This window comes from Triturus cristatus, chromosome 2_2 (genome assembly GCF_964204655.1).
Source record: "Triturus cristatus chromosome 2_2, aTriCri1.1, whole genome shotgun sequence".
Lineage (NCBI taxonomy): Eukaryota > Metazoa > Chordata > Amphibia > Caudata > Salamandridae > Triturus > Triturus cristatus.
This window is the reverse complement of record NC_140582.1, coordinates 1018283045-1018307322: the sequence shown is the minus strand read 5'-3', so window position 1 is coordinate 1018307322 and position 24278 is coordinate 1018283045. Positions and strand designations below refer to the sequence as shown.

At 47.1% G+C, this 24278-nt stretch overlaps 1 protein-coding gene across 10 annotated transcripts in view; it reads left to right on the top strand.

Annotated features, from left to right (window-relative positions):
- ABLIM2 (actin binding LIM protein family member 2) overlaps positions 1-24278 on the top strand; it is a 918768-nt gene that overhangs the window by 729281 nt on the left and 165209 nt on the right. For all 10 annotated transcript variants that reach the window (XM_085642477.1, XM_085642474.1, XM_085642469.1 and 7 more), the window contains one exon: positions 9086-9145. In XM_085642477.1, coding sequence (XP_085498603.1) covers positions 9086-9145 — 60 coding nt within the window. The remainder of the gene's footprint in view (positions 1-9085; positions 9146-24278) is intronic.

Here is a 24278-nt window from a genome sequence, read left to right as displayed (position 1 = left end):
ACAAGCCGAGTACAAATATGGGTAGAGAGTGGGCGGGGCTTCAAGTCCATACTCCACTACTGCACGCATCACAGCAGGGGATGCGCTGCCCAGGCTCGACACAAGAATGTAGCCTTCTGGGACCGTTCAAACTAATCAGCTGGCATGCCTCAGCGTAGCACCATTACTGTCCTCGTTCAATGCTTACCTCAGTCCCCTACCCTCATTTAATCTCCCATCTGGCCTGAAGATCTAGGATGTCCCACCTTCCCACTCAGCTGAAAAAGAACAGGCGAGTAAGAAACGTGGAAGTTATTACGGACTGTAATCTCAAGTATTCAAGTAAATCTGCGTGATAAGATGCCTTCACTAGATTCACAAGCCATAGTTGTAGCTCCCATGGCCTTAGTATTCCCTCATCTTGAAAGAGCCAAAGGACTGTACATGGGACTGCTTCAGTGCGCAGAATTCGTAATTAGGCCTGGGTACGTTTTTAATTATGCCAGCAAAATTCATATTACATGAAACTCATGTTTGCCTATGGGAGGCTGGCTTGTGCACGAAATCTTGAGACCTATTCGACTCAAGCCAGCAGTCTGAAACACCCCATATGCCAAAAACCGAAATGGCCGTCAAGCAATAGTTCACTCTGAAAGTGCAATGCCACACAATTTTCACTAAACACCGTCCAAGAGTCCTGGTAGGGAGACAGATGACATTTCTAGGCTGGCTCCTTGAATCCATGTTATCAAGAGGCATGTTGCAGTATGTTGGGTGTAGGCCTTCGACTTCATAACATCTCCATATGGGAGACTCTACATCAAATATCCATCCAACTGTACCTTGAACCTGTGTAGTTAACACATCTGTAGCGCTTTCCGCCAGGGTTATAAAGCGCTACTAGGAGCATGAAGACTACCAAAAGGTGCTACTCAGAGGGACGAAATTAAAATACACAACGTGTTCTACAGTATCACTACCGCGTAGGACTCACCACACACTTGGCAGAGCATACTTTTACAAAGCAATTGAAACTCTAGCAAATGCACCAAAATATTTTAACATGTAAATAGTTAATTGGTCCAAATACTAGTTAAATGAGTGCATTTGTTTACACAAGAGCACAACGTTATGCTACCCGTTCCCTCAAGAAAAGCAAGTACTGGCTGGATTACAAGCCGAATCCCACTGTTTTCTGCTGTTACCCTGGCTTTGCATCTCCCATTCAGGTATCTACTTAATTGGCTGTTTACAATTATTTCATTTAATCCACCATTATCTGGATGCCCAATGCCATATTCATTCATTCTCAGGTGGCTCCACCCCAGTTAGGAGAGGAATATAGGAAGTGACTAAATCACCCCACCCACCCTCATTGTTCACCCACATCACTCATGCCCCCTCCCCTCCTCCATTCCTCCCCCCCCCCCCCAATGGACTGGTTCAAGAACAGGACGCTAGGACCCCTGGTGGTCTGTGCTCCCAGAGTGCTGTATGAAGTGAGATTTGGACCTCAGATTGTTTCTTGCAGAGCCTGAGACTGGCCTAAGAGAGCAGGTCCCGAAACAATCTCTAGATGTGACCATCGAAACAAAGCCCTAAAACTACATTCTGAAAGTTTAGCATGATTGGAGTTGGTTTTGGTGCACTAATTAAAGGTGAATAATCCTAATTAGTGTACAATTTCAATAGTGTGTTAGAGTCAGCCAGCTTCAGTAATGTTCCAAATTAATGACTTGAGAGGGAACCCTGAACGTAGGAATAATGCTGGTCACTTTCCAGTAAGTCTCATTATGATTGGCCCATACTGTTGTCAGTCAGTGCGCCCCACCCTGATGGGGGCCCACAGAGGCTCGTTGTTTTCAGGAAGTAAAGGGGGTACGCTAGTGCTTGTAGCGCCCAGAGGGTCGGGGTGGTTACTCCTGCACCTCCCGTGTTTCCTCTCCTGGCTGATGTGGGGTCCACATCAGAAGCCGCGAGTAGGTTCATCTGAACTAAGGGTGATGGGATTTACCAGAAAGTAACAGAGCGTGATCATTCGACACTGATCTGCACTCTCAAAAGATACTCAGAAGAGACCAGCAGCTGCTACAATGCAGCCACATCACACTACTTCAGATCACCAGGAAACTCAGGAGTGCTCGACCAGTGACAATGGAAACAACGTTTTGGAATTAAATACCTGACAACGCAAAATCTTTTTGAGGGGCAACTTTCTTGGGCTCGGGCTGATCTGTGAAACAAATTGAAGATTTTACTGAGAGTCAACTATTCCAATGGAAGGACGGGTTCAAAATTTATATTTACAAATCTGAAATACCATGTAAACGCATTTTTCTTTGGCAACAAATGGGATGAAGTGTCAATAAGTGGGGAAAATTTAACCCAAAAATGTTAATGAAATGTATCGCTATTTGTCTTTTTAAAGACCATATCCTTGTTTTAATTTAAGAGTTCCAGTCAAAGCTACGAATTACAAAATTATGATCGTTATGCTACCTAACCCCCACCCCTTTTGAGCACCATCTTTATTAAGGTGTCCCTCCATCATCAAGAGGGCGCTTCTGTCCGCCATAATCATGATTGTTTGAATTCACAGTGGGAGTACTTCCCGCATCACCTCAAATTTTTGCTACAATCTAATAGAAAGAGGGGGAAAAAAAGTTGAGCTGACTGAACAGGAGATGAAACACCATCTGCCAATGGGAACGCTATACTAACTGTTCTTTCGAAAACGCACCGAATGTATTCCAGATATAAGAAACAAGAACAAAGCTGCAGGAAGGCACATTTTTTAAAATAAAGAATTTGGTGAAAAAGCAACAATCTTTACAAACCAGTCCTGAAAGTGTAGTCTTGAAATACTAAAAAACCCAATAGAGTTGAGATTTCAGGTTAAAACCCAAAAGAGTGATCTATAGGTTGCAGTGTGAAATACTTACAAGTTACAACAGGCACATTACCTCTCTGCTGTGTTAGGACAAGTCGGTGATGCCCTGGATTGCACACAGATCCCACTGGCAAGTGCGTTAATCACCTTCGGTATTTCGCTGCTGTGACTGGGTGGAAGTTCAGATGCAGGGTACATAAGGGGCTCTACAGCAGATGCTTTAAACCCATTACATGTTTTAAATTGCAGTATGTGTGTGACCAATTAAGTAGTTTAGAACAGAGTTACTATCACATGTGTCCTTGTTACGAACTAGACCAGTTCTCTGTCAGTGAAGCCCACTTCACCCCACTCTGGGCTGACCCCACAAACTGCTCTACCACTCCAGCTTAACCCAGGCACCGATCACTGCACTATTCTAAAAGGTCATCTCAAGGCCAGGCCAAAGCACTGCACTGCTATTGCAGTGAGTGCACCTGTACACCTGAACCCATCCTGCCACAGCACTGGCATGACAGGGCACCATGAAGCATCCAGAAGGACGCTATTACTTAGTATTACGAGCGCATCGTGGCACAATCAATTCTACGGTCTGCACACTGCTCTCATGAAGGGCCCCACTCCTTCCACTGCTGGAACCCACACACTGCTCTGCCAGGCTCCACTCCTTCCAGTGCTGGAACCCACACACTGCTCTGCCAGGCTCCACTCCTTCCAGTGCTGGAACCCACACATTGCTCTGCCAGGCTCCACACCTTCCAGTGCTGGAACCCACACATTGCACTGCCAGGCTCCACTCCTTCCAGTGCTGGAACCCACACGTTGCTCTGCCAGGCTCCACTCCTTCCAGTGCTGGAACCCACACACTGCTCTGCCAGGCTCCACTCCTTCCAGTGCTGGAACCCACACATTGCTCTGCCAGGCTCCACTCCTTCCAGTGCTGGAACCCACACATTGCTCTGCCAGGCTCCACATCTTCCAGTGCTGGAACCCACACATTGCACTGCCAGGCTCCACTCCTTCCAGTGCTGGAACCCACACACTGCTCTGCCAGGCCCCATTCCTTCCAGTGCTGGAACCCACACACTGCTCTGCCAGGCTCCACTCCTTCCAGTGCTGGAACCCACACATTGCTCTGCCAGGCTCCACTCCTTCCAGTGCTGGAACCCACACATTGCTCTGCCAGGCTCCACACCTTCCAGTGCTGGAACCCACACATTGCTCTGCCAGGCTCCACTCCTTCCAGTGCTGGAAGCCACACACTGCTCTGCCAGGCTCCACTCCTTCCAGTGCTGGAACCCACACATTGCTCTGCCAGGCTCCACTCCTTCCAGTGCTGGAACCCACACATTGCTCTGCCAGGCTCCACTCCTTCCAGTGCTGGAACCCACACATTGCTCTGCCAGGCTCCACTCCTTCCAGTGCTGGAACCCACACATTGCTCTGCCAGGCTCCACACCTTCCAGTGCTGGAACCCACACATTGCTCTGCCAGGCTCCACTCCTTCCAGTGCTGGAAGCCACACACTGCTCTGCCAGGCTCCACTCCTTCCAGTGCTGGAACCCACACACTGCTCTGCCTGGCTCCACTCCTTCCAGTGCTGGAACCCACACATTGCACTGCCAGGCTCCACTCCTTCCAGTGCTGGAACCCACACATTGCTCTGCCAGGCTCCACTCCTTCCAGTGCTGAAACCCACACATTGCTCTGCCAGGCTCCACACCTTCCAGTGCTGGAACCCACACATTGCTCTGCCAGGCTCCACTCCTTCCAGTGCTGGAACCCACACATTGCACTGCCAGGCTCCACTCCTTCCAGTGCTGGAACCCACACACTGCTCTGCCAGGCTGCACTCCTTCCAGTGCTGGAACTCATACATTGCACTGCCAGGCTCCACTCCTTCTAGTGCTGGAACCCACACACTGCTCTGCCAGGCTGCACTCCTTCCAGTGCTGGAACCCACACATTGCTCTGCCAGGCTCCACTCCTTCCAGTGCTGGAACCCACACATTGCTCTGCCAGGCTCCACTCCTTCCAGTGCTGGAACCCACACATTGCACTGCCAGACTCCACTCTTTCCAGTGCTGGAACCCACACACTGCTCTGCCAGGCTCCACTCCTTCCAGTGCTGCAACCCACACATTGCGCTGCCAGGCTCCACTCCTTCCAGTGCTGGAACCCACACATTGCTCTGCCAGGCTCCACTCCTTCCAGTGCTGGAACCCACACATTGCGCTGCCAGGCTCCACTCCTTCCAGTGCTGGAACCCACACATTGCTCTGCCAGGCTCCACTCCTTCCAGGGCTGGAACCCACACACTGCTCTGCCAGGCTCCACTCCTTCCAGTGCTGGAACCCACAAAATAAACATTGCTCTGCCAGGCTCCTCTCCTTCCAGTGCTGGAACCCACACATTGCTCTACCAGGCTCCACTCCTTCCAGTGCTGGAACCCACACACTGCTCTGCCAGGCTCCACTCCTTCCAGTGCTGGAACCCACACACTGCTCTCCCAGGCTCCACTCCTTCCAGTGCTGGAAGCCAGACACTGCTCTGCCAGGCTCCACTCCTTCCAGTGCTGGAACCCACACATTGCTCTGCCAGGCTCCACTCCACATTGCTCTGCCAGGCTCCACTCCTTCCAGTGCTGGAACCCACACATTGCTCTGCCAGGCTCACGAAACTGTCTGGTGTTGACAGCATTGTATTGCTCTGCGAATGCATCTCAATCTATTAAATGTAGGGACATTAATGCTCCTCGTCCACTTTAGAACAGAGACCACCCTACGCTCTGCTACAGAACGTCTGCATCACCTGTTCTGGGACCACTCTACTGCTCAGTAAACGCAAGTAACACATGTAGGGCTGGGGGTTGGGACCTCCACCTTGCTCTCTCACTGCATCGCACAACACTTAAAGTTGGAACATAAATGCCCCCCGTAACTTCACATCAACCCATCCATCAAGGGTTAGTACCACAACACTTTTCAGGCAATGCACCTCAACCCATCAAGGGCCATGGGTCCCCTCACCGCTCTGCCATTACAGAATGCATTGCTTTACAAATGCACGCGGACACATGCAGAGCTGGGCACCCAAGACAGTTCTTAACCTTTGCAGGCCTTGATCGTTTTACAAATCAGTCCTCCATTCCGTGTGTGCCATAGCGCAAAGAAAGCAGCCTGCCAAAACAGAAGAAAGCGTTTCAAAAATGAAAAAACACCATTTGCTTCCCGCCTCAGGCGCTGCCCAGCACGAAGCATTGCCCGTTGGCGCTATGTCAGAGAGAGATGCAGATAGACATCCTGTGGCCGAATACACATTGTGTGATCGGACAAATATATCAAATCACAACTTCCCTAGTGTACAACAATGTTTTATCCTCTGCAAAACACCTTCCTTCCCTGTGCCTCATTGCAATTCACCATGAGATCTAAGACCACCTTGCAGAAAATCAGTTCCGGATGTATACCCCAGAAAAACCTAACCTGTGTTTACAATATGAAAGTGACATGCTTTACAGGGCGGTTCCTGTGCCATTCACAGGCTGAATGTCCTGATAGCTCGGCCCGTGCTTTGACTTGGCGAAGCGAGCGAGACCTCAGCCTCAGCTCTCCCCTTCATGTTCTTGGTTTGTCCCTATCTAATAAATAACCCCCCTGCTGGAGCTGGTGCGTTCCCTATGTGCACCCGGCGCAGAAATAAACAAGGGATGTAAATGGGACCCACGGAAGAGCCATTTAACGTTGCTGCACCTCGAGACCAATTCTGCAGCTGCCACAGCCGCAGGAGAGGGTTCAACTCCTTCCTCGGTGTGCCGCAATCACAAAGGTGCATTGAATGCAATTGTGAGGGTGCATGGAAATAAAGGGACATTTAAGAGGCCAGTCTCGTTGTTGTGTTAAAAGCTTAAATGTTTAACTTCTTCAAAACTGCATTTACTTTCAAGCAACCTTTCTCTGGAAAGTTATGCGGAATTGAGAGTTGATCAAGAGGTAAGTTAAACACAAAAAAATATTTCAAAACAATTTTTCCTTTCGTGCACCACAATGCATAAGTTGCTTAAATTGTCTGTGTCTATAGACTGGATTTAAAACAAAGCAGTTAATGCATGTGTATTTTCATGTCTCTTTGGGAAATACACGTGCATCAGAGCAAAGGCTGGCGCCTAGAAGACGGTGCTGTGAAAGGGCTTCTAGGAGTTATACTACTATCATCGTTTGAGTTACAAGAAACCTTCTATGAGGCACTGGGTTAATATAAGAACAAAAAACAAAAAAGATAACTAGACAACTGCAGCAGAGCCCCTCCGAGAGGGATGTGACTAACTATTGGGTACCAGGCGTCTGCCTGTTTTGGGGGTGATTTCGAGATGTATTTTCCTAATGTGTTTTATCACTTGTCAGTCACTAGCATAGATATTAACAAAGGGGGTTTATGACGAGGTTGTGGCACTTGAGATGGAGATTTTTGTGTAGAGGTTTAAATCTGAAATAATGGCTTTTAGCCTCATGTGAGTGTATGAAACACGTAAATATACCAGGCCCTTCTGCTGAACTATATGTGGCCATTGGTCCAATACACGACATGTGCCGACACAAAGGACTATGTATGGACAATGTTAGTAGACTGTGGTGCTTTGGAAGGGCGTCCTCCCATCTAAGGGATGCTCCAGGCACACCAAGGGCCCCTACATGGGAGCTGTAGGTGATTCCAGCTTAAAAGACTTCAGGAAGGGCGAAGCCGAACTCCTTGGACGACTTACGAATAAATGAATAGAGAGATATTTTACTAAATATACCTCCATACAAATAAATACATAAATATGAGCAAATGTCTGTATGTCCTGGAAATGCACAATCATGCTTTCATTTACAAGTGTCGTCGGCAATGTGTGTTTCACAAAGCGCGTCATATTCAAGCAGGCTTAAGAAATTACCTTTGAAAGACGTTTTTTTGACTGAAATCCCATTTGGGAGAAATTCTATGGTCATTCCAAGGTAAACCAATGATTCATGCTTCTGGTGACTATTATGAACATGATTCCTAATAGTATTAAAGGCACAGAGGTGAGTATAATTCCCTGCTACGACATTTGCTATTGACAACCCATTCTGTTTCGGATTTCCTTCTTGTGACTGTTTTCAGCTCCAGTTCGACAACCACCATCTGATATTTGTCAGACGGGGCTGCCACAGCATTCTGGGGCATATCATCAAGGACCGGCGATAATTATCGCTAAGCGCACTTAGCGCTAGAATAATTATCGCCGGGTAACGTGGAATTTGATCGCTGAGATAGCATGCTATTAGCAACGCTTATCTCAAAAGCGATAAAATTCAGAGCGCAAGCTGCCAATTGTGCGATTATCGCTGGAAATACTGCGATAATCGCACAAGGTCTGGCGATAGCTTGATGATAGGGCAAGGCATAATTAGCCATGATATCCACCTTACATAGGATATCATGGCTAAGTCAGTCTTGAAGCAGGCGTAAGGAAAGTAGCGATAACAGAGGTTATCGCTACTTTGCTTGTCGCTCTGCAGGTTAACGTGCCCATTGATAATTGGAGAAATGTCGCTTAGTGACATTTCTCCAGTTATGTCGGGGCAGGAACGCCCACTTTGCATCTCATTACAGATGCAAAGCTGGGCGTTCAGAAAACAGGCGCTAATGCAAGGATTCACGCGATAGTGTGACCTTGCTGATTAGGCGATTATCGCCGCTTTTCGTCCAAAAACGGACGCAAAGCCAATAATTTTTTATCGCCTCCTTGATGATATGCCCCTCTGTTCTTTTGTTCTGGGTGTTTTAGGCCCAAAGCTTTGCTGTGGCGAAAGTGGAGAAAAGATGGCTCGTGGCCTTTAGAGCAGACCACAGCTCATTGGTGGGTGAGGCTGACTGGTGGTCTGCAGAGGAAGAGTGACAGTGATTTTCTGGTTCTCCCATGCAGTATGTTTGGTGGAAAATAACTCTTTGTATTCATGCTGGTGAATAAAGAAAATAAAGTACATAATACTCGCTTTAGTGTCTTTAATAACATCGGAGTGTTCTTAAGCACAGTTTGTATAAAGTGCATTGTAGTGGTTTAACGCAGAGCTCACACTAACCTTGTAACTAGTGGACACAAATCAAATTAAATTGTGTCCCCTCTGTGTGTTGGTGTTTTGTAAACTGAGGTATCGATCTACAATCACCCTTTTCTTCCCTCTTGTCTAGGCTACCAATTTTGGCCAGTTTGAAAATGAGGAGGATTCAAGCTGGGGCATGAGAGGTACAGCAGCACAATGTTATGTATAAAATGTATATAGTGACTTGGAACAGTGCCCCACATATGTTAGGGTGAATGACTAACTGGCGTAGACTATACAACATATTGCTGAGTTAAACATTTATAAAATATGCACAAATCAGCCTTGCTCACATTAGCTCGATACGTGTGTCACCTCTTCAACTGGCCGCTCTAGGGAGAAAATGTTAATTCCACTGTGTGTAGAGAAGCTGGTTGTGCCCTGCATTCAGTTCTCCTTTGTCAAACCTACATTTCCGTGTCCTGCAGATACAGAGCAACAGACTTTAGGAATTTATGATGAGTTGACTGTTTATTTGTGTGGTAATAGAAATAGCGCACTCGGTAAATAACAATACCACACAAATGACGCATAACACGCGGAATAGGAATTTCCTGCATGTTTTGCCTCAGTTAGAGGTGTTTCCTTTTTTACATTTCACCAGATTTTTCATTTATTTCCATTTTAATATCAATTCGCTAGAAGTGAAAGTTCTCAAAGTATTTTGTGTTTATAATGTATCTAAGCAATGTGTTCTTTCGACGATGCATAAGTTGTTCACCGAGTTTCCATTATATAACATGATTGAGAATTGAATCTGCTTCCCATGCCAACTCCCTCAAATAGCTAATTCCTGGACATAAAACCAGAGAACATGTAAAAGAGCAGCAAATTGAGCTGTCACCAAAGACCAGCTCCAGCATGTTAACTGGCTTGCAGTCCTCTCAAGAGATAATCTCTTGTAAGAGTAAGGCCAAGCGTCCATCCAACGAGGGGCTAGAATTTCAGGATAAGATCCTCGCAAATCATCAGCATCCACAGCCTATTATCCAACATCTGACAAACCAAAGGCCAAACTGTAAGAGGCCGCACCACTAGAACAGTAGCTTAAGGGCTTGGATAAAGGTGAAGATGATATGCCAGAGGGTGAGCTCCCCAAAGACATTATTAGAACATTGGAATGTTGGGAGCTCCATTGAAGACAGTGGAGTGTTCCAGACTTCTAATGGCCAATAGAAGCCCCGAGCATCAACATTCCAATGTTTGTTCACGCAAGAACAAAGGCCTCGCTCCGAGAGGCCTTTGTTTTACAAATTTGAGCATTCTGCCCTCTAGAATCGGAATGTTTTAATAGCCTTAGAGCCCTCCGTAGTGGGCTCCACTGACCATTAAAGGACCACACCCTTGTTAAAGGCCCTCGCCTTCGGCTCTAGGCTTTAACGCTGGAGCAGGCCTTTAATGGCAGGTAGCTCTAAGGCTATATTAAAGAAGATCCTGGGATAGCAGGCTAAGTTGAGTATGTATAGTGTGTAAGTATAAGCTATTATTAATCACATAGAACGGAAAAGTTTAATCTGCAAAGAGATACAAAATGTAATAGCACTAATTGTGCACTGTCTCAGGGGTATGTTCTAGCTTCCCCATCTCCTGCCATCTCTACACAGAACAAGCACCACATTAATACATTTCTGCCTCCAAAACCTGCATTTTTGTAGCTCATGCTCACAAGGCAAAGTGCTCTGCTGGAATAGCTTAGTGGGTGCTAAGGAGCACGTCTGGCGCTCCTAGTGTGTCTTACACCACTCTTTATATGTGTGTATCACTCTGTCTCTATCTGTGATGAAGATCCATGAGGGGGTCGGCATAGAGGTGTGGGGGTCATGTTAAACAAGCATTGGCACAGCCAATAGGTCTTGCCTTTGGGGCCTTATAAGTGTTTAGCCATGCAGCACATTATCAGACTACCCAATGCATCACAAAAACTAAAATAATGAAATAAAAACGGTCTGGTAATCATCCACTACCTTCCAGGAAACACCTGGAGCACGTAATGAGCTCGTGGCGCCCTCAAAAATAATCAAAATTATAGTAATTAAATTAATAATCTGGCCGGAGAGGCCACAAAATATATTTAATAAAAACCCATAATTTAGACAAGCACCTTGGTGTTATTTGCTCTCTGCAGCTGAGTCACATAACCCGTAACACGTGTGTAGGGCAGCACTCCTATGAGAGATTAACGGGAGTCAAAGTAGAACAGGAGGTGTGAAAGGAAAGACTGGATGGACAAGAGGGGGTAGCATTTTTCAGGTCATTACAAAGAAAGATAGATAGGAATACAAAAGGAGAAACCTATTAATAGAAAGAAAATAAAGGGAAACGAGAAGCTGGAGAAGGTGTCTGACATGTAAGGACGAAAAACAGAGGGGACATGTGTAGAATAGGACTACAGAAAGGTTAAGTAGGGAAAAGTAACGATGGTTAAGGAAGATGGGGAAAGAAAGTGGGAAGAGAGTTGAGGGAAAATTATGAGGTGGAAGAAAAAAGAGGTGAGAAATATCAAGAGGGGTAAAATACCAAAAACGGAAAGGAAAGGACAATATATACCTGCGAGATAAAGGAGAGGCTAAGAGGAAAAGCTTAAGGAGTGTGGGCAGAAGTAATGTATTTAATTATAAAGCTTCACTGAATGCTTGTCTCCTCGCCCTGCCCTTATCCGCTGTTGGCTCCACCGCTAGTCCAAAGCACAGAGAGGTGAGCATCTACACTTATCTGTCTCCATTTAAAGCACTGATGATAAGTAAATACGTTGCCCAGACCCTCACAGTGCCCCTAAAAACAACTGTGTTGGGCTTCTTTTTTCCACCTACAGCCCAGCAGAGCTACCCCGTTTCTGTTTATTTAGCATGTTTTATAATTCACCCTAATATTGCTCCCACTTCTGCTCACAAAAAGTGTATCTGTTGTATGGCCTGGGAACATTACCGGCTGCAATGTGCAAAGCCCTTCACAGTTGTGATAGATCCTTAAGCCCTGCTAACCATCTATTAGAATCCCAAGGCAAAGATGACGCCCTATATCTATAGGTGAGGAATGACATTTCTAGAATACAGTTTCAAATAATCCACAAACAACGGTAGAATAAAACCCTGCAGAAAACATATCCAGACACACCCTCCTTCCAGCCAATGCCCGATCAGTGGCCGCAGAGTATCTGAGGTCCTCAACAGAACAGTCAATCCCCGAGAACAGATCACTCAAGCATCCTTATTTAGCACTCACACATTCATGAAACAGAACGAAAGACACTGCGTGTGACCAGCTGTGCAGAAAAGAACACTGCAAAAGAGACAGGTCAATGACACCAGGAAATGCCCTTGAGTTTGAAGAGGAAGAACTGAAATCCTTCCAACAAAACAGAGAGGTCTGGGATCACGGCTAAAGTGCTACTCCATGGGACACGAACTATCAACAAGTGATGGATATTATATGCAAGAACAACTGAGGTGGGACTACAGTAGAGAGATCTCTCAGACAACAAGCAAGGTTCATGTCGTGAGATTGCATAGACAAGACACCACAAACATGCATCACCCTTGTCAATACTCAAGCAAAGCGCCATGCTCTTGAACCCTACAAGTGCTTGGCATACCAGACACTAGGTGGACGTGCCAGGTAGGCAGTCTCCAAGCTGTCATGGTCGATTAAACGGTGTGGTAATGAGTAAAGAGAATGAGTGCATGTTCAGATATACGCTCCAGTCGCGGACGGACCCAGTGATGATGATAGTAATTTGTAATTGTAATTGTAATTGTAAAAATATTTGTTGAGCGCGGTTGCTGCCCGTAGGCGTCCAAGCGCTGAGTTGAAGCAGAGAGGTGACGGGAAGAGGAGTTAGGGAACATAGGATTTGGCAAACAGAAGTGTCTTTAAGCTTTTCCGGAATGAGAGCAGGTTTGGGTTGGACCGGAGTGAGAGGGGGAGAGCATTCCAGAGCCTGGCGGTATTCAAAGAGAACAGCCTACCCCCAGACCTGGCTCGCTTCACTCTGGGAACAACAGCAAGGAAAGCCTCCGTCGACCGAAGGTTCCTGTTAGGGTGGTAGGGGATGACAAGGTCGTTGTTAATGGCTGGGCCCGTTTACCAGAAGGCGCGGTGCGCCGTGCACAGCGCCTTGAAAGCCACTCTCTGCCTCACTGGTAACCAGTGGAGACTTTTTAGAGCAGGTCTGGCTGACTGGGTACGCGGGATCTGTAACAGGGTACGTGCTGCATAGTTTTGTACAACCTGCAGTTTCCGGAGGGTCATCTCAGGTGCCCCCACGTATAGGGCATTGTTCGAGTCCAGGCGAGACTGGATGAGACCTTGTACCGCCACCTTTTTGGCCTCTAGAGGAAGTAGCGGGAGGACTTTCCTCAGGATTCTGAGTAGGCCAAAGCATGTGGCGGACAGTTTAGTGGCCTGGGTGGAGAAGAAGAGTTTGTTGTCCAGCCACACTCCCAGGCTCTTAACACTCTCCTTAGGGGTGGGGGGAGGGCCCAGTGCACAGGGCCACAAGGAGGTGAAAGGCACAGGAGAGGCTGGGCCTAGGAGCATGAGCTCCGTCTTTTCTCCGTTTAGCTTTAGGGAGGAGTTGGTCATCCATCCCTTGACGTCCTCTAAGCATTTTAGCAGATCTGCCGGGGATTGCCTGTTGTTCTCAGTGGCCAGCGAGACCACAAGCTGGGTGTCGTCGGCGTACGACACGATTGTAATGCCGTACGGTTCGACAACACCCGCCAGCGGCCTCATGTACACGTTGAACAATACAGGGCTCAAGGAGGAGCCCTGGGGTACTCCGCAGCTCAGAGGTTTGCTAGAGGACACTGTCTCTCCGTCGAAGATCTGAAAGGATCTCTCAGACAGAAAGGAGTCAAACCACCTTAATGCGTCACCTGAAACTCCGATGTCATAGAGACGGTCCAGCAAGGTGGTATAGCTGACCGTATCGAAGGCGGCACTTAGATCAAGGAGGATCACTGCCACTGATCCTCCCTGGTCCAGTACCCTTCGAGTTTCTTCGGTGACCGCTAATAAGGCGGTTTCCGTGCCATGCTTCGGTCTGAAGCCTGTCTGGGATGTGTGTAATAGAGAGTGGTCCTCTAGGAACTGAACCAGCTGCGCGTTTATATACTTCTCTAACACCTTGCTAGCCCAAGGGAGAAGTGAGATGGGGCGGTAGCTGGAGTGGTCATCTGGGTCTAGGCTGGGTTTCTTCAACAGCGCCCGCACCATGGCTTGCTTCCAAGCTGTGGGGACAGAGCATGCGGATATGGACGTGTTTAGAAGATCCAGGATTACAGGCAGGGTGGCTTTGCTTGCCTGCATCAGGACTTCTGGAGGAGCAGGATCACAAGGAGAGCCCGACTTGACTTGTCGTGCCACTTTGCTTAAGGTGTCGATGGCCAAAGGAGGGAAGTGCTCGAGGGAAGGCTGTTCTGGGTGAAGAGGCGGTCTAGGGGGGAATGGATTAATCATATCCGGGGTTGTGGCTGCTGTTGGGAAGGTAGAGTAAATTTTTAAAACTTTATTGTGAAAGAAATCCGCAAGCTCATTGCATTGGTCCTGGGTTTTGTTAGGAGGGGGTGCCGTGTTGGCACTGGTACATTGCTTTATTATATGGAAAATTTCCTTAGGCTTTGATTTCGCTTCTAGTATTTTCTCAGAGTAGTGGGTTGCCTGGGCCGTTCTGACCCCTTCTCTGTAGGCTTTGATCGCCTCTTTGTAGGAAGCCTTTTTATCTGGGAGAAAGTCTAAACGCCAGGCTCTCTCTCGTTGCCTGCAAAGGCGTTTTAGCTCTCTTAGAGAGTCGGAGAACCAGGGGGCTGATTTCTGTAATCTCTTCGAGGAGGATCTGCGAAGCGGGAGGATCGAATCTAGCGAGTGAGTGATCCAACCTACATAGTTGCCGTTTGCCACATTGGGGTCTAGGCAGGGTGGCGGGCAGGTGGAGTCCAGGTTATGCAGCCAGGGCTCCAATGGGAGCTTTGTCCAGTTCCTCCTAGTGGTGACTTGGGGAGGTAACTGGGGGGTTTTGTGTGTAACCCAGGTAAGCGGGACCAAAAAATGGTCTGACCATGGAAGGGGGATGGGTTGATCAACAGTTAGATCCAGGCAGTTACTAAATATAGGGTCAAGTAAATTGCCTTTTTCATGGGTCGGGGCTGATACCAGTTGGGACAATAGAAGAGCTTCCAGATCATCTAGTAACTCCTTAGCAATGTGGTCTGAGGGGGAATTGAAATGGAGATTAAGGTCCCCTAGGACCGTGTGGTTGGCAGAAGATAGAATTCTTTCCGCTATGATTTCTGGAAGAGACCTATGGAACACTTTTACAGGCTCAGGGGGGCGGTAGATCAGGGTGCCGGAAAAAGAGCTATTTGCGTTGAACTCTATGCAGAATGCTACACTCTCGCACTCAGGGATAGTTTCTGCTGTAGCACGGCATCGGTACTGGTTTTTCAATATGATCGCCAGACCTCCGCCTCTCCCTACCGGTCTATCCAGTCTAAGGATATAGTAACCAACGGGTAAGGCTAGAACCACGTCTGGCTCAGAGTGAGCAGTGAGCCATGTTTCTGTCAGGAAAACCGCGTCTGGCTTTTTCTCCTCGAGCAGCATGGCAATCTGTGTGCTATGTTTTGATAAAGAGCGGCAGTTTAGCGCATACATGCGGTAAGTTTGTGCCGAGGCCGACGGGGATTTGCGGAAGGAATGTTTGCACCCCGAACAGCGGGCGGGAAGCTCTGTGGGAGCATAGATATGGGTGCACTGGGGAGCGGCAGTCCTACCTATGCTGTATATGGCCGCCGAGCTGTAGGTCCTGCTCTGGGTAGGATGGGAGCCAGGGTTTGTGGCCCCGGGCCCCGGCTGGTCGCGGACGGGCGCGGACGGGCTTGCCTTTGGCGCGCCTTCGGCGCCCCGCCGGCGCGCCCGCTGCGCCCGTCCGCTGCGCCTCCGGAACCAGCACATCCTTAAATGACGGAAATGGGGTGTGTGGCCTGTTCCAATGGGCGTGGCCCTGGTGTCCCGGTGATTCACCTGCGACCCGCTGCAGCACCTGACTCGGCTGCGCGGGGAGGGAGTCACGTGGGGAGCCAAGAGATCGACTCTAGTTGTTATTTAAAAACACAGTATCACAGTTTTTAAAAAACACAGTATCACAATTACAATTTTAAAGTAGTCTTTAAAAAAGTTCTGCTCTCGGCTTTCCGCCTCAAGAGCTCTGCTTACAACCTTAAGACTTATAAAGCGTAGGAAACGGCGATCACAATAATAGACAACTATTACAATCCACAGAGTGATGAAGTCCTCAAGCAATATCAAATCTATTCATGCGTATAACTTACTAGAGTGGTGATGCAAAAGTATTGCAGAGCACCAAATCTGAGCAAGGATTATTATTGTCCAAGAATCTCATCCTAAAAGGGCAGCGGAAATTGTAGGTAGGATTCAACACATCTTGTTTGTATGTATATATGAATGTATGTATTGGTATTTATAGAGCACAAATCTAGCGAGGAAGCAAAGGAACGCTGTGCAATGTAAAGGAGCATGAACTCCAATAGTTTATATCTGGGCCTACCGGCGGGGCAGCTCAAGAGACTCCAACTGGTTCAGAACCAAGCGGCCAGGTTGATCTGTAAAATTCCTAAGTGGCAGTCTATTAGACCTGGACTGGCCAGTCTCCACTGGCTGCCTGTAGCGCAGAGAGCAGCATTTAAAGCGGGATGCATTATCTTCAGGGCTCTACAAGGTAAGGGCCCTGGATTCATTAGCTGCCTGCTGGTCAGTTACACTCCCTCCCGTGCTCTCCGTTCTGGCCAAAAGAATTTGTTAGTCGTGCCCCGGATCAGGAAACAACGCCAGGGAGGAGGATCTTTCCACTTCCTGGCTTCCTCCCTGTGGAACTCCTTGCCACTGCCACTAAGACTCCACGAAGATCTGTTAGCCTTTAGACAGGCTTTTAAGACTTGGCTCTTTAAGCAAGCTTATCCTTAGTTAAATTTTCTTTCTTTCTGTCACATGTTATGTTTGCTAGTCTTCCACAGCGCCATGAAGCCTACGGGCGTACGTGCGCTTAATAAATTTAATTTAACATAACATAACATAACATGAACTATGAATGAATGAATGAAGACATTTATATAGCACACAGCTACTCAACAAGAGTGTCCCGGCGCTCAGAAAAGCCTTCCCGGCAACCCAAATGACACCCCAAGATACTAAGGCAGCAAGATGCTGCTAAAGTAAGGGCATTCATTGACGGAATAACCAGGTTTTAAGCACTTTCCTAAACGTGGCCAAGGCAGTCACAGATCTCAGAGACATAGGGAACGCGTTCCAAGCCTGTGCTCCTAAGGACCTGAAAGAGATGCCGCCCGAACTATTCTCGGGGCAGAAGCCAGGTTCAGGGAGGAGGATCTCAGGGTTCTGGGTGGTGCGTATTGGGTACCTCGCCTGCTGAGGTAGCCCGCGCCACTCCCTTGAATAATAACACCAAGGCCTTGAACCTGATCCTCTTTTTTACTGGAAGCCATTGAAGAGCTATGAGATGTGTGTACCTATGGGTCCTTGGCTTCAGCATGAGAATAGCTCTGGCTGCTGCGTTTTGGGCCACCTGCACTGGGGGATTTGCAGTAAGTTGAGCTCGTAAGGACCAAAGGGAAGAGAAACTGAAATAATGCAGAGAGACATGTCACTCAAAGGTATGAGGGGGGAAACGACGACGTAAAGTATTTCAGGTGCGCTTGAGGCACAAGATAGTGCAAGTAAGGTAGAAACATGCTAGGTAACCATGTACACAATCCTGGTGAGCAGCTGTGCTGCACAACAGCAAGTAAGAGGGCAATTCATTGCAACATATTGGTGTCAGTAGGAGATAGTTATGCTCATTGAACTCAGGTTCCCTTTACACCACCACGGGCAAGGGCACGTTTTACTAAATTGGTAATAAGGACGCGTGTTAGGACAGTGGGCTCTTTTGAATCCTACTAGGCACTGAAGAGCTTGTGACTGGGCACATAGCCATTGTGGTCAAGGAGGAGTTAAGGAAGGCGTAAGGACTCGTTGATAAGGCTGTACAGATGGAGAAGACCCAGCGCAAAATGTAAAAGCTGCACAGGGTACTGGTGACTTTGAGGAGTGAAAAAAGTGGGTCGACTGTACAAGAGAGACATAACTAAAAGGAGGGCGTCCTGGAACGTGTCAATGAATATCACTAAAAAGCCTAGTTAACGCTTGGGATTTAAATGCCAACATCTGCTTGGATTAACCCTTGTTAGCCACTAATGGTGTTATGTTTCCGTGTGAAGAGAGGGCTCTATAGGTGATGTGCTATGGGAGAGAGATATACAGGGGATATGCAGGGGAATGTACTCTCAGAGTATATCAAGCACCAAAGAATGAAAAGTACTGAGAAATACAGCTGCAGCAAGGCGGCCGCGCCCTGAAAAAGTCAGACATCGAAGTATCTGAGTAAACCTACAACCTGTGAAGATGTTCAACGTTTTGTATAAATTTTTTGAATCCCCCAAATGTACTGGAGGCAAAATGATGGTTTTCGCAGTCTCGCTTAGCAGTGTTTCTGTGTCCCAGGAACATGACCTGTGCCAAATAACCACATGAAAAGAAAATATATAATACTACTGCAATGACAAAACTGAACTTAATAGGCATGTAATCATACATAATAATTAAGCGATACTTCGGTTGTCAGCATGTCTCCTCCAGTTAGTGCATTCGACCCACGAGCAAAGGCTTTCTTCTTACGTAGGTATATTGTGGACCCAATCCTCAGTATAGTTTAGTAAACGGCAGTTTGGGAGCAGAGCGCGAGTCCTGCACTCACGAAACCCGGCGCAGATCCGGCTCCACCTCCGATGGGGTACACTTGCTACCTTAGGACCTCCAGGTACCCGTACCTCTGTATCAACCCCTAGAGCACGGGCTTTGGTTGTTTCACGTAAGCAATGAAGAAGTTCATGAGCTGCAAGTCAAATTGCACACCTCGGATTAAACCAGTAGTTCTTCAAATGACACAGCTCAACGAGGCCCGTCCCAGACATAGGGATGCTTGAAATATGCATACATTTACAGAGAAACACCGATTGCGGTTGCGTAAATAGCGTATTTTTGAAATAATGATATGACCGTTTAACCTTTCCATGTGTATTATTTTTAAATCAATGTAAAATAAAATTACCATATTTAACTAGTTCATAACTTAATGTAAGGTGTTATTAATTTCATACTCGTCAAGTCTAATGGAATATCGACAAAAGTATTGTTCTAAGCCGGCGACGCTTGGAGCCCAAAAGTGGAGCAGATTCATTATTTGCTGATTCTATATGTTTTAGTCGCTCTTTGTACCCCAGCAAAATATTAGCACGCTTGTTCATTGTTAGGAAACACTTCACGTCACAAAAGCAAGGGGAAGACAATAGTGGCATAGTTTAAGTTTTCAATGAATGCAACAGAAATTTAGCAACACTCTAAGCTAGAGCATCCCTCGGACTTGGAGTCACAGCTGAAAGAAGCGCTGGGGACATCTGCACTGAAAGCCACATCATCCGGGGTCGGGGCTACAACACAGGTGGTTCAATCACAAGCCCGAGGCACAGCGGCTGATAACCCTAACTTCATACAACATACTTGCAGCGAAACATACACCTCCATCGACTTCAGTTGGGCAGCAAAGACGTAGCTTAAGAAAAGCACCGGTGAAGGAAACGGGACGCTTATGACGTCATCGTGCATGAGGAACGGCCGCCATCTTAAATTGGGGACATATACACTAAAAATACACCTATGATAGCCAGGTGGGCGGAGGGAGAAGAGGCCATCACACGCTATAACAGTGTGATGGGCAAACAAAATGTTCTTTTAGTGGAATCGCCAGGGAGGAAGCTAACCACATAAGGGAGGGACATTTAATCAAATGCACCAATAACAAGCCAGCATTTCTAAATGACACAGATAACAACCAGTGGCAATCAGTGTGTGTGCCAAAAGCAATAGAAGAGATACAACAGGTCTTGCAGACAGCGCAAGCTCTATTGGGGCTCGACCTAAAAACTTAAACATGGGGCACAATTCATTTGGAATGTACATCCAAAACAGGGGGACTGTGAATAATGTAGAGCAAATTATTGTTTACAAATGTGTTTATTTTTAGACAATGCACTTTATTACAGCTCATAATCCTGTTTTATTTGCAAGTATAAGGCTTTAAAAAGCTTAGTTGTTAAACAGCAGCACAGGTCTGACACTGTTTTAGCCCGATTAAACAGGGCATTAAAAAGTGGAAACAAAGGTTCCTCATCTCTTAAAATGCTGTTGTGTCAGGTGGTTTGCATTGGAACATCATTCACTCTTGATGGGCAAATTTGCTTCAGCCCTGAACTGAATTTTCCCTAACTGACTTGTAAAAACTGGATTTATACATCTCAATCAGTTTAAATTATGCCAGTGCAGCGCTCATCTGTGCAAATATAAGTCGAATATCAGTGCAAAATATACCCACACCAGTGCCATTTCCATGGCATATCCTCAGCATTTGCATTCTATTGTGGAAAGCAAACTTAAATGTTTAACCAACAGCTCTTTCTCTCCATATCTGTTGAGAGACAAGTTTATCTTGTGACATAACTCTCAGTGCAGGATGGGTAGCATCATCTACTAAAGGTCTGGTTTACAAACAACAGGTTTAAAAATTTGAAATTTGCTTCTGTAGGTTGACTCCTAAAACTGGAGAAAACCTCTGGCTTTTGTAGAACTCTCTGAGAATTCCCATTAATACTCCTAGAGATCTGTAATAGTCATCCATTTTTCGGAGTACTCACGCACATAACATTTATCCATGCAGAGTTTATTTTTGGCGGCATGGCCTTCTAAAACAAGGCGTCAATTTCACTCTCTTTAAAAAAATCTTCAGCAGACCTGAAGATCCTTGCAAACTGCTGACCAATTTCCAACCTACACTACCTTAGCACTATCATGGAAAGGAACTTAAGTACTCCAAGAATATATGGTTCAGAACCACCTCCTTTATGATACGACACAGGTTTCGGTGGTAGAAGAGAAGCTATCCTTCTTCTTGTAGATGAAGACATAAAAACAGTTTTAATATTCTTTGAACTTTTGGGAGCCTATGACAAAGTGGACATGGACCCCTCCTGAAAATGAAGATGAACTGGGCAGGTGAGTCTGAAACTGACTTGTCCTGGTTACAATCCTTCGTTGCCAATCACACTTATAAAATAAGGTTTACTGATGTGGAATCTTCTTTACGACAGCAGCATACCCCAAGGATCACCTGCCTCTTGATTACTGCACAATATCTATGCACACTTGGCAGTGCACCTCCTTTAGCAATACTAGATGAGTTTGCAAATCTGCTCCAATGACACCAAAATCCATTTCAAGCCGGAGAACAACCCAAAGAATCTGGCTGACATTACTGTATGGTTGCATCACATCTTCAGTGGGGTGAAGAAGAGATTCCTCGGCGGAGCGAGGAGGGGCTGTTAGTGCCACTGCTGCTGCTCGTGCGAAAGGAAGCAATTTCTGCGTCACTCACACTGTGATCAGTAGGAAAGCGTTTTAACCTATTTTAAGCATTTTAAGCTTTTTAAACTAAACTTACCGCAGTCATACTCTGCATATTTGCACAGCATTGTTTGCACTTCTCCCCTGCTCTGGTCAACCTCGGCGGGTGCCGTTTGTGTGGAGGGCGGGGCCAAAAATCTCACAACTAATCAGCTGACACCATTTCGAGCTGAGAGGGGGCGGAGCTACTCCCGCGCTTTCCCAAATCAGCTGATGGGCCAGCAGACGTTTAGTGGAGCGAGGAGTGGCTGTTAGTGCCACTGCTGCCGCTCGTGCAAAAGGAAGCGATTTCTGAGCCGCTCACACTGTGATCAGTAGAAAAGAGTTTTAACCTATTTTAAGCATTTTAAGCTTTTTAAACTAAACTTACCTAAGTCATACTCTGCATATTTGCACAGCATTGTTTGCACTTGTCCCCTGCTCTGGTCCACCATGGCAAATGTATGATGTTACTATGCATGCTATTACCACGCGGTAGGTTACAACGCAGTCGTTACAACGACCACGTTGTCACCACGCGTGGCTTTACATCGCAAGTCGTTTCCACGACTTGCGCTAGATGGCACACTGGACTTAGGAATATTATAAATTACTATTCCTACTCCAGTTTGCGCAACAGCAGGGAATGTGTTGGATTTAAAATCCAACACATTCCCTGGTCTTGCACGCCACCTAGTGCAAGTCGTAGAAACGACTTGTGATGTAAAGTCACACGTGGTAACAATGCGGTCGTCGTATTGTCTGCGTTGTTACCTACCTGCGTGGTAACAGCAGTGTTGTAAACGCTGTTTCCCACTGCGGCGTGTGCAGTTTGTGTGGAGGGCGGGCCAAAAATCTCACAACTAATCAGCTGACACCATTTCGAGCTGAGAGGGGGCGGAGCTACTTCCACGCTCTCCCATATCAGCTGATGGGCCAGCGGGCGCACAGTGGAGCGAGGAGGGGCTGTTAGTGCCACTGCTGCCGCTCGTGACAAAGGAAGCGATTTCTGAGCCGCTCACACTGTGATCAGTTGGAAAGCATTTTAACCTATTTTAAGCATTTTAAGCTGTTTAAACTAAACTTACCTCAGTCATACTCTGCATATTTGCACAGCATTGTTTGCACTTGTCCCCTGCTCTGCTCCACCGCAGCGGGTGCTGTTTGTGTGGAGGGCGGGGCCAAAAATCTCACAACTAATCAGCTGACACCATTTCGAGCAGAGAGGGGGCAGAGCTACTCCCACGCTCTCCCATATCAGCTGATGGGCCAGCGGACGCGCAGCGGAACGAGGAGGGGCTGTTAGTGCCACTGCTGCCACTCGTGCGAAAGGAAGCGATTTCTGAGCTGCTCACACTGTGATCAGTAGGAAAGCGTTTTAACCTATTTTAAGCATTTTAAGCTTTTTAAACTAAACTTACCTCAGTCATACTCTGCATATTTGCACAGCATTGTTTGCACTTGTCCCCTGCTCTGGTCCACCGCAGCGGGTGCCGTTTGTGTGGAGGGCGGGGCCAAAATTCTCACAACTAATCAGCTGACACCATTTCGAGCTGAGAGGCGGCGGAGCTACTCCCACACTCTCCCATATCAGCTGATGGGCCAGCGGACGCACAGCGGACGCGCGCAGTGGGCGCGCCACTGACGCACCAAAGGCAAGCCCGTCTGCACCCGTCCGCGTCTGGGCCGCGTCCAGCACCAGCCACGCTGCCAGTTTCCAAAAAGCTCCAATAATGATCTGTCTAGGGAACAAATCCTTAAGTTAAAGACAAAAGGCTGTCCTAGACCGACCTGTCTGGACCCCCGTTCATTGGAACAAGAGCCACACTGCCAGGGGTCGCACTGCAAGTCCTGCCCCTTCGAATTCAATAAAGAGTTCCTGGGAAAAAGGTGTAAGGCCTTTGAAAGGGCCACACCTTTGGGACTACGGACCGCTAGTAACAGGTCAACTGTCAAAATCAAAGCCTGTCTAATTATCTGCAGATCTCTCCCCAAGCACGCGGATGATGTCTGGCTATTGCCTGGTATCTCATCTTCCTTACAGAAACATGGTTGAGAGAGAGCTCTAACTCCGATATAATGATGGCCATCCCTGAGGGCCATAAAATAATTACGGAAAACCGAGTTGGCAATGGATTAGGGGGTGGGCTTGCTGCGATCATAAGAAACGATTGGGAGATATCGCACAAAAGGATCAAACACACAGACCTGATGTAAGCAATGTCCTTCAACGTTACAATCTCCCCTAATCTTTCTATTGCGGGAATGTTGGTCTACAGACCACCTGCTTCCAAACTCGCTGAGCTATGGGAATTATGCGATCGGATCGCTGATCTCTCATTGAAATATGTAAACTTTATAGTCCTGGGTGACTTCAATGTCCACATGGACAAAGATCAATGTGCCTTGGCCTCCCAACTAGCTGAGACATTTAAAGGATTGAACCTCAACCAAAAGGTTTCTAGGCCTACACACGTGGCAGGCCACATGCTGGATCTCATCTTTACTAATATCCCAACCCTAACAACAGAGGTCCCATTCCCCTCACATGGTCGGATCACAGTCTCATTCCATTCTATCTAACCACCACCATAAATCACAGCGTTAGGAAACCTGAGCACGAAGCTAGAAGAAACTGGGAGTAAGTCACCCCCAAGGCAATGGGCCCGGTATTATTAAACACTCCCATGTTATTTATCGGAGAACCCAACAGT